Here is an 11,197-nt window from a genome sequence, read left to right as displayed (position 1 = left end):
CGTTAATACTCGTTAAATAAAAATGGAGGTCGCAGGTTCTCCAACTCTGCAGGTTTTTAAAAAGAGGCTGGCCAGCTACCTCTGAGTCAGTGCTTCTCAACCTTGGTGGCTTGAAGATGGGTGGATTTCAACACCCAGAATCCCCCAGCCAGCAAGTCTACCCATCTTCAAGCCACCAAGGTTGCGAAACATTGCTGTCATGGATGGTTTAATGGTTTTTCCCCACACATTGCAGAGGGTTGGACTAGATCAGCGTTTCTCAAAACTTGGCAACTTTAAGACGGTTGGACTTCAACTCCCAGAATTCCCCAGCCAGCCAGGCTGGCTGGGGAATTCTGGGAGTTGAAGTCCACCCGTCTTAAAGTTGCCAAGTTTTGAGAAACGCTGGACTAGATGATGCTGGTGGTCCCTTCGAATTCTCTAATTCTAACCCCCACTGACTAGTCCCTCCCCATCATAAGAGAAACCCACCCTAGCCTAACCCCATTCGAGCCCCCCGATCCCGCCCCTCCCCTTGCGCGTCTCCTCAGAACGAACGGGGCGAAGCAGGCTGGGGAGCGGGGAGGCGCCGCTCGCGCGTGCGCAGCTGCGGGGGCGCTGCTGTGTGTGACCGACCTCACGTAGCGCTCCCGCGGCTCCCCTCGCCGCCGCGTTCCAAAGGCCGCCCCGGAGGCGGGTGGGCGGGGCCCAGTCCGGAGCAGCATTCCGAAAGGGGCCTGCTGGGGAGCGAGCGGTGAGGGACGGAGCGGCTGCTCTTCTCCGAGGTACGTGGCCGCGCTGGCGGGCTCTTCCACCCCCGACCCCGAGGCCGCTCGCCGTGTTCCTCCTGCTTCCCAGCGGGGGAAGCCAAGGTGGATGCGGGGCGAGCGCGCGTCTGAATCCTCCTTGGCTTGGGCCGCGCGAAACTTCCCCGGGAGCCGGTGCCTCGATTGCTGAGCCCCCTGCCCGCTGTGTCCCTTTCAGGAGCCTCGCCACGGAGGGTCCCCGGGCTTCCTCCGTCCTGCTTGGCTCAGGCGCTTTCGCTTCCCTTTCCTTGCAGAGGCGCTCTGAGCTCCCTTCGTCGGGAGTGCCGGAGATTGGCGCCCGGAGGTGATTGATTGATTGATTGACTGATTGACTGATTGATTATGTGCCACCAAGTCGCTTGTAACCGCATAGAGACTTTCTCCACGAACCCGGAGTTGGGCCAACACCTTTACTGGGACCATCCCAAATGCCGCCGAGGAGCGTGCGAGCCCCCGAGTTGCCCTTTCCCGGGAATGACTCCCGGGCTTGTCCACTCTTGTCGAGAGCAGAGATTTCTTTCCTGTGCCCCGAAGGAGAAAGAAATGTGTGGCTGACGTGGAAGCGGATCCTTTATATTAACTCCCACCCTGTGCCTGCTCCGAGTTTTTTTCAGGCTTCCTTCGGAGGCAGCAGTTCAGAGTTCTTCGTTTTTCCGAGAAATTTAACGGTTGAGCGCCCCGTGGGAAGAAATCTGATTTTTCCTAGATTCTCCATCTCTCCTGAGATTCCCGGGAAAAAACGGTGGATTTATCCAGTTCTAAACATGATTCGCATTGCCCTGATACCAGGATGGATGCAAGGCTGAAAAACCGATTTTTTAAATAATCCTCTTGCTTAACTAGATCTTAAACATTGCTTTCAAGGTTAGCCAAGTCAGTCTAGTAATATGATTCCTTTTTTGAAAAAAAAAACATTAAATACACCTTCTAGAAGAGGCATTAGACTGGTATTTGCAGAAATTCTTAGCAGACAATCTCTGTGCTGGAATTCCCTCTCCCTTCTGAAGAGGACTGAAAATCGATCTTCTGGCAAACAAGAAGGAACAGATGTAAGAATGGGTAGAAGAGCTAATAAAAAGAATGGTTTATACAGGAATTTAACCCTTTCTTGTTCAGTTGTACTTTTTAAGACTTGGCTAAGAAAGCATCTTGAGGCCAAGTGTCCATTACAGTACGTGATTGGGGAGGGTGAAAGACGTGGCAGTAGCATTTTTCCATCAACCTTTTGCTCACATCAGAAACTTCTGGCAAGAAAGTATGCGCTCTGTTACTGTTTACTTGCTAAATATGAATAATATGAACTTTCAGGCCAGTGCTTTCAAAAATGTGTAATTCTGTAAAACCAGTTTTTCTTAACAAATCAAGCCACTTTGGGTAAATCTAGATAGAAAGGGGGGGGATGGATAAATCCAAATTAAAAATAGGATAAAATAGTGTATTGGATTTTCTGTAGTATTTGATTTCCCTCCAAATGTTTCACAATACTTTTCTGAGAATGTTGCATTGCATCATACTTGAATGAGCACTTTTGAGTTACTGAGGATCTGCATGAGATTTCAAGAGTATAGAAAAGTGATACGGCTTATGTCTCATAAAAAGTTGTACAGGCAGGGCATCATCGGTTGACTTCTTCACACATTTCATTAACTAACTCTCAGATTGATACAAACCTGAAATGGCAGGTGCAGTTTTTTTTCTTGCATAAAAGAAGCTGAAGATACTATGTAGCTAAGTCATGCAGCACTCAATGTAATCTTAGTGCTCTTTATCAACCTGGTGACTTTGTTACCCAGGGGTGTGCACAGGATTTGGTCAAAAGGTGGCCTTTCCATAAGTTGGGACTTCAACTCCCAAAGTTCATTGGCATATGGATTGGTCATGCTTGGTGGGAATGTTGAGAACTGTAGGCTTAACACATGCAAAAAGGCAACCATTTTGAGAAGCTGTCATTCACATTTATCTGGGAACTTCTGAGTAAATATTTATTGGATTGTATTATAAATAGCTTTGTGTTCCATTTTGGAAAATGTTGAACCTATAGAAACCATTTTGGAATATAGAAGGAGGGCAGTGAAGACAGTGTACTAAAATAATACTATTGCAAATACAAATTTGCTTTGTGTGTGTGTGTGTGTACATACATACATACATACATACATACATACATACATATTGTATTTAGGATGTAACTAACTTTGAGAATGATGGACTGGAGCCATAGATAGGTGAATGGATATTTTTCTATTCCATGAACGGAAGTATCCTGTCCCTTCAAATTACCCCTTGAAAATGCTTCATCTCTGAGAATGGTTTGTTAAAACCACTAACCCCAAAATGCTTCAGGGCTTTTTTCTAAATAGAAAATACTATTGGGAAGTATGTTTAAGATTGTAGTAAAATACTGTTCTCTTAATTAGAAACTAAAATATGGTTTCTAGTTTGCTGGCCTGGTAATTACTTTGAAAGGGCAGATTGTATATGTGATCTACCTAATTAATTGAAGACTATAAACTTGCCAGTATAAGTAAAATATATGTTCAGAGCCCTAGCCTAGCTTGACTCTAGGGGCCCATTCTCACATTATGTCTAGCCTCTGCCCTCAAATTGATGTCATCCTCCTGCCAGAGAGTGATTTATTAAGTTATTTATCCCACTGCAGTCTTGCAATTCTGAACTCATGCATTAGTGGTCTCTGCAGGATAGGGGCAGAGTGTATAAGTGTATCTGCATTGGTTTTCATGTGTGGTAGGACCCAGATAATGCAGCTTTTCCTTTGTGGAAGCTGAGCTAAATACGTTCAGGAAGCTGGTGTCATTTGAGTGGTCAGGGTTGCCTTGCGTGGAGCAATTGGATTTAGTAATGTGTGTATGGGACAGAGTAGTAGTAGGAGTTCCTCAAACTGTCTTCTCCAACCTTGGTGACTTCAAAATGCATGAGACCACAATTCTCAGAACTCCTAGCCAATGTGATCTCCACTGATTAGGAATTCTGAGTTATGATCCTAATACAGGGATGTTAAACTTTTCTGATGTTCACAAACTGGGCATAATATTTTGTGGGTCTCCCAGTTGTAGTGGGCAGAATGACAAAAGGAGGCAAACTTAGGATTTTCTGGGGGGGTTTTCCCCTTGAGCTTTTTTTGGAAAAGTTTGGAGTAGCTTGTTTTATAAATCACGTTAAGACTATTTTAAGGACATAATACTATGTATTGAGTGCCACTCACTCAAAATCACAGGGAACAATGGAACCATAGTTCAGAGAAGGTTTTATGAACAAACAAACAAAAGCAGGATTTCAGAGCCTTAAGGTTGATTACGATTATACTAACACATCCTGCATGCATCAGGTTGGAGAAGGTTGGCTTTGGTATCCATGTGGCTTCTGTCCAGAAAACATATTAAGGATGGAGCAGCGGTAGTCAGCAGTTGAGTGTTGGTGGCTTAACAAGGAAACAGAGGGTTAAATGTTTACAGTAAAGAATCCCAGTTGCCATGGGAAAAGACAGTGAGGCAAATAGAAAGGTGTAGATGAGCATGAAGAAGTCCATGTGGAATGGATGAGGTTAAAGGATGACAGGTTGGGGATGATGAAGTGATGGTTGGGAAACTTTACGGTTTGATGTATGTTCCAATTAAAAGTCATTCTGATTGCGTCTTTTAGGATTGCTTAGTAGAACTACTTTTTCCTAACAATGACTTTTGTATACTATACAATATTTTACATTGTATGCCTGGAAAAAGCACTTGGAAAGCTTGGAATAGAAGGAAAAGCATGGCAGGACTGGTCTCATCTTCAATAGCTAGTTCAGTGCTATCAGTGACTCCACTGATCCTAAACTAATTTTAACACTGGGATTGGTGATTAATGAATGTTATCTGAGTAACCTCTGAGAACCTGCAGAGGTGAAAAGTTATAGAGCTATCCCAATGTTGCAAAAGATACTGCAGATTACTTGCAGTTCTGGTTGAAAACACATTGTTATGCCTAGCAAAAGGCAGGTTTGCAATGTAGAATTCCATAGTAAATTTATGGGAAAGAAAAATGTAATGGTGTTGCTGTTGAGAATAGGTGTTCTCTAGTGGAAATTAGGCATCATGATTGCATTGTACCAGTGAGTGGCTGCTTTAATGAGGCATCATAAAAGCTCTGGAGCATAATGAAAACATTATTTGCATGAAGTTAATACAAGGAAAGCTTTGCTTTCTTTTCCAAACTCATCCTTTCTATTATAATAAAAGAAGATTCTTACAGAGTTTAAAAACTACATTTTTATATATATATAACTTTTATTGAAAGTTTTAACAGTAAAGACTAATACAAACTAAAATAGGATGAAAAAGAAGAAAGAGAAAAACTAAAAGTGCAGAAAGAAAAAAAGTAGAAGGAAAATAGAAAGAAGGAAAAAAGATATAAAGGAAGATACTGTATAAAGAAGCAGCTTCTGATCTTTTTCACAGCAGTTATAAGTACAATTATATTTTAACCTCTCTCTCTAAAGTTACATTCTGTCTCTCTTCTTTCTATAATCTATCCTGTCTAATCATCAAAACCATAAATCACAAGTTTATTTTTTCCTTCTTTATGCAAAAAGCCCATAAGGGGGTTCCAGTCACCAATAAATGTAGATATTGTCTTTTCTCTGATCAAACAAGTCAATTTAGCAAGTTCAGCAAGTTCTGTTATCTTCACCAACCATTCCTCCTCCATTGTAGTTATTTCCAGATCTTTCCATCTTTGTGCATACAATAATCTTGCTGCAGTTATCATATATAAAAGCAGTGTTCCGTGGCTCTTTTCTAACTATTTATCCATCAGTCCCAGGAGGAATAGTTCTGGTTTCAATTGAAAGTTAATCTTTAATATCCTTGGAATCATTATATGTATTTGAGCCCAAAATTTTCTAGCTTTTTTACATGTCTACCAAGCTTGATAAAATGACCCTTCTTGTTCACATTTCCAACATAAATTTGAAGTACCTTTATACATTCTGGAAAATGTTTTTGGTGTCATATACTTTTTTATAAAAATTTTATTTAAAAAATTATTTAAAAAATTATAAAAATTCTCCTTAAGATTATAACATGTGCTTTTCGATGCTTTCAACCACATATTTTCCCATTGTTTCATTTGTATATTATAACCAAAGTTTTATAGCCCACTTTATCATACATTCTTTGAACTGTTCTTCTGTTTCAAATTTCGATAAAAGTTTATAAATTTTAGCAATTACATGTTCATCATTTGCAGACAATTCCATTTCAAATTCTGTCTTACGTTGTTCAGTACCATGAATTCTTTCATCTACTTTAAATCTTTCTGATATCCGTAAATAAGAAAATCATTGACAACTATGACCCTCTGTCATCAGTTCTCTTTATTTTATTTTATATTCCCCTTGATATAATTCTGGTATCTCACGATACGCTAGCCATTTGTGTTTGCTTATTATTTTCTCATCTATAAAATGCTTCTTGTGCTGAGAACCATAAAGGTGTTTTCAGGCACAACCTCGTTTTTTATCTATTCCATATTCTCAATATGGCACGTCTAACATAATGATTTTTTAAAATCTACATTAACCTTGACTTTACCGTACCATAAGTATCAATGCCACCCAAATTTCAGGACATGTCCTTCTACGTCTTTTATTTCTTAGCAACACCCATTCATTCATCCAAACCAAACAACAAACCGCAAAATACAATTTCAAATCAGGTAAACCCAATCCTCCTCTTTCCTTTGCATCTTCTAACACCTTATATGTAACTCATGGCTTTTTCCCTTGCCATACAAACTTAGATATATCTTTTTACCATTGTTTAAATGGTATATCAGTTGTCAAAACGGGTATTGTCTGAAACAAGAACATCATTCTAGGCTGAACCTTTTCACAGAAATTCTCCCCAACAATGACAATTGTAGTTTCTCTCATCTTAACATATCTTTTTTAGCTTCATTCCATGTCTTAACATCATTATTTTGAAATAACATATAATTCATATTAGTTATAATGATACCCAAATATTTTACTTTTTTTTCAATCTTAAAACCAGTTTTCTTCATCAGTTGTTTGATCCTCTATTTTCATATTTTTTGTTAACGTCTTTGTCTTTTGATTATTAATCTTGAAACCTGCTAACATACCAAATTCTTTTGATTCTCCCATTAATATTTCTATTCTGTTTAACGGATCCTCCAAAACCAACACCAAGTCATCAGCAAATGCCCTTAATCTATAAGTTTCTCTTTTGATATTTACTTCTGCAATTCTCTCATTTTGTCTTATATGTCTATTCAGTATTTCAAGAACTAAAATAAACAGGAGTAGAGACAAAGACATCCTTGTCTTGTTCCTTTTTGTATCTCACAGGGTGGAATTTAAAAACTACATTTTTGTAACACAAACTTTCATAAAGCACAACTCTTTTTTCTCAAGCCTTCTTAAAGTGTTGTTAGTGTATAGCTAACATATCTGCTGAGATAGAGTTATGGTTAGATTATCCACTTTTTAAAGTCAAGACATGATTGTATTTTGTATGTTTGTCGATCCCTTTCAGTATTGTAGAACAAACCCTTCGGTTTATTAAGGCTACCTAGCACTTTGGAATTGAAGGCAAAAGGGGCTTCAGAGGATGCAGAGATGCAGGAGAACGCTGTCCTTGCATCTTCCTTGGCTCTGTGATGACTAGCTGTGCAGTCCTAGAAGAAGATATCAACTATTCCAAGGCATCTTTTTGTCTGGATTCATAGAACTCCAAAGGATTTTCCTCTCTTTTTTTCTTAGAAAGCAAAGAGGCCATCATCAGGAATTAATCAGCTATATGAGAAACTCAGAGTTTGTGAACATCTGGTCAAGGTTTTGTCTCCAAGATGCACAGCTTGAGACACTGAAGCTACATGGGATTCCTAAGGAAAAGGGAAAATGATTAAATACTTGACAGGAGAATAATAATATATTTAAATTTTATTCAATAGAAATGTAAATAAAATAAAGTCTGATTTAGTTCTTGTCCTGTCCCTACACATTACTTTGGGACTGTGGCCTCCAGTCCGTCTCTCAAAAGTAATCCCAGGCCTAGAGCAATTTTGCTTTTGGTTTGCACTGCTGTTTTCAGCGCCCTTCTGTTCTGAATCTTATGTATTAAAACTTTTTCTTAATTTTCTTCTACTCTGTTTTCAAATGTCAACATTCAGTTGATGCAAAAAGTTACCAATTACATGCTTAAAAGGCTGTATACTGTTTTTCTGATTGTTCCCTGATGTTTTCACACAGTTTGTTTCACTTTAAACTCAGTAAATTGAATCATGGATAGCATATTCCTATTTCAAACTATTTAGGTATAGTTGTGGCCAGTTCATATGTATGGGTATAGGTACTCCAAAATCAGAACCCCTTTTATTAACAAGATAATTTCCCCAGCCTTTGCATGGTTAATAGTTGCATCATTTCTAAATGCCAGAGTAGATGTGGCAAAATAAGAAATGCTTTTTCTTGATTGAAAGAATGAAAAATATCTGAAATAATGGGCTTATGAGAGAAGGAGCTAAAAAGAGAGAGAGCAGTATATATTAGATGAGCCTTAAATGGTTCTGGAGATAAAACATTCCTTCGGTATAGTGACCATGATATGATTTGATAGGACTGCAGCTGGAATAAGCCATTAGCAGAAAACATGGCTTTTACAGAAAGTACACAATGCAGTAAAATAAGTTAGGTCCTTACACTGACTGTTCCTAAACCAAGTATATTTAATAGATAGCTGATTACAAGGTTGATTAAATTTTATCATAGTAATATTAAATCACCTGTTCTGTTAGAGAGGAGCCGCAGAAGAAATTAAGTTGCTACTATGTATCTCCAGAAATGTTTAGCTGTCGCATCCATTGATTCATTGGTAGCTTGTTTACTGGACTAGATAGTCTGATGTATTGTGGGGAGAAGCAGTGTTATGCACACATAATGGGAGGGCATATCTAGGAACTGATTATGATCTTGAATGTATTCTGGACTATAGAAACAAAGCCTGAATTTGGATTTCAAAGTATTTATTTTCACCCATGAGTTTTACTAATCTTAAACACCAAAGTATTCTGAAAAGAGCCTCTGTATTCTCCTTTTTAATTACAGAAGGAGGATGTGGAAGTCCTGCCAGTACAAATTTTGAAATATTGCTCTGGACAAATATTGGTGCTTGATACCGTCATGTGATATATGTGTTTTGTAGAATGAAAATCTACAGGGGAAATAGTTGGGATAATCCAGAAATGAACCTTTCATCATAATTATATTTCTTTTTTTTAGGTGTGTTAAAGCAAATCAGTAGCAAAAACTATGTTGGTCTCAAGGAAGTTGTGTCTTCTGATCCTTTGGATTCTACTGCCTTCTTCTCACACTCACACAGATTTCTTCACTTCAATTGGTAAGTGATGCTTTTAAGCATTTCTAAGTGATTCAGTAATAACAGTATCAAAAGTTTAGTAAATTAATTGCTTTGTTTATTAGTTATCCATCTGCTATCTGCTGAAGGCTAGAATATGATCAGTCACAAAATTTAGGTGTTATATAAAAATACCAGGAAATAATAAAATGCCATAGGTATAAGCTCTCAAGAAGCAATAGAAATATATTGGAAGTACTATTACCTGTTGTTTACATAAACAATTGCATTTGGTTATATTTTAATATTGCTTCTTCCTTATTTGTAAAGGGAGAACTACCAAGAATCATAACATCTGTGTATTAAGATCTGTTGGTGACATTTTTGAATTGGTTCAGTATATGATGGTGTCTTTGCACTGTCCTGCAAAATGGCTGGGCTTATAACCTGACTTCATAAATATATGCAGGAAGCATTTTTCCAACAATTAATTTTATTTCAGTCAACAATCAGTAAATTGCAAAAAATCTTAGTTTTTGCTTCCTGTTTGTACATATCACAATTTTGCTTGCGTGGTACTTCTGGCATTCACTCTGTTTATAGAAAATAAGAATTAATGCTATGTCAGTAGTATTAGAGAATAAGAATTAATACTATGTCAGCATTTAATATGGGCATATTATTTACATTAGAATGATTAATATGACTATACTTTATGGCTGTTTATTTAATAATTATAAGTGTCAATGGCCTTGTCATTTGAACTTTAAAAAATGACATAATTCATCTTTCTCCATTTCTGATAGTAAATGTTAAAGTAGATGTGCTTCAATTGGCTGGTGGCTTCATAGTAGAGTATTTGTGGTTTCCTGTTCTACCTGCTGGGGTTGCAGACTTAATATCTAGGATTAACTTGAATGAATGTGAGGCTGGGAAAGAGTAAAAAATAAGGTTCTAGCTATGTGCTTACTAGCCAGTATGAAATTCTAAATTCATGTTTCATTGTCTTGCCCATGAAATGACAATACGAGCTACAAAAAGCAAACAGATAATACAAACCTGCAAAACTATCAGTGAAGATTAATATACTATAAAACTGCCACTGAGAAAATAACTTGTGCAGAACACTCAAAATCTATAGGGATAGTACGCAGGAGTAATTTAATTTAAGCAGATCAATGTGAAATTATTTTTGCAATATTTGCAAGACGTGGGTGGCAAAACCGATTGCTGCCTTACAGCTTGCATTCAGCTGTAATTTATTGGTGTAATATTCTTCTTACCTAGCAAAATGGGAAAGATTAGTTTAAAGGTTCCTAGGTGAAGAAAACAATGCTCCTCACATTTTTTTTTTCAAGAACTGGGAGAGAGTAACCGCAAATTTACTTATTTGGGCTTGTTGGCTTTTAAAACTAAAGAGTTAGAACTTCATAACCATGTTCATGAACATACTGATTGTACTGATCTGTCTTTTAGGTCATATGACAGACCTGATTCATACAGAGAAGGACCTGGTGACATCACTGAAAGACTATATCAAGGCAGAAGAAAACAAGTTGGAACAGATAAGGAAGTATGTAATTCTTTGAATGGTAATATTTAGCAGTGTCCCACCACCCAAAGTAAAAAATAAAATCCTTATGCTAAATAATTCGTGGCTTTTTTGAGGGTAAGACTATATCTTTTTTTTTGGTGAAAGCTCACTGAAAATCTTCAGAGATAAATATATATATAGTGAGTAATAGCATATCAGTAAGTCCTCCTGAGATTCATTCCCTCATTTGTTTCATATCTTAGGAAAAAAATACTGGAGCACTGTTAAAATCACGGGTTAGTCAATTTCTCTCAGCACAACCTACCTCACAGTGGATAAAATGAAGAGAGATTTTCACGTAAGCCACCTTGAAAAGATAGGATATAAATATGTGAACAAGATTAATTTTATTAAGAGCCAACTCAGAAATGTGTATCTCATGACAATGTATAGTATTGTGTATGTGTGTGTGTAAGCATTTATGGTATCCATGGCATTGG

General features: G+C 37.8%; 1 protein-coding gene across 5 annotated transcripts in view; it reads left to right on the top strand.

The window, feature by feature from the left end:
- The first annotated feature begins 585 nt into the window (after positions 1 to 585).
- The window catches only part of P4HA1 (prolyl 4-hydroxylase subunit alpha 1), a 35,175-nt gene continuing 24,563 nt past the window's right edge, over positions 586 to 11,197 (top strand). For 2 of the 5 annotated variants that reach the window (XM_015887509.3, XM_007424865.4), the window contains exons 1-3: positions 586 to 764; positions 9,088 to 9,205; positions 10,640 to 10,736. In XM_015887509.3, coding sequence (XP_015742995.1) covers positions 9,118 to 9,205; positions 10,640 to 10,736 — 185 coding nt within the window. In that variant the 5' untranslated portion in view covers positions 586 to 764; positions 9,088 to 9,117. Of the gene's footprint in view, positions 765 to 9,087; positions 9,206 to 10,639; positions 10,737 to 10,958; positions 11,056 to 11,197 lie in introns of those variants that run through there. The other 3 variants (XM_088144385.1, XM_007424866.4, XM_088144386.1) reach the window with 2 other exon arrangements.

The sequence above is a fragment of the Python bivittatus genome, unplaced genomic scaffold, assembly GCF_059951505.1.
Source record: "Python bivittatus isolate LINGU-HERP-01145 unplaced genomic scaffold, Pbiv_v1 ctg000400_np1212, whole genome shotgun sequence".
NCBI lineage: Eukaryota > Metazoa > Chordata > Lepidosauria > Squamata > Pythonidae > Python > Python bivittatus.
Note: the sequence above shows the minus strand (reverse complement) of the source record. Positions and strands in the feature narration are given on the sequence as shown.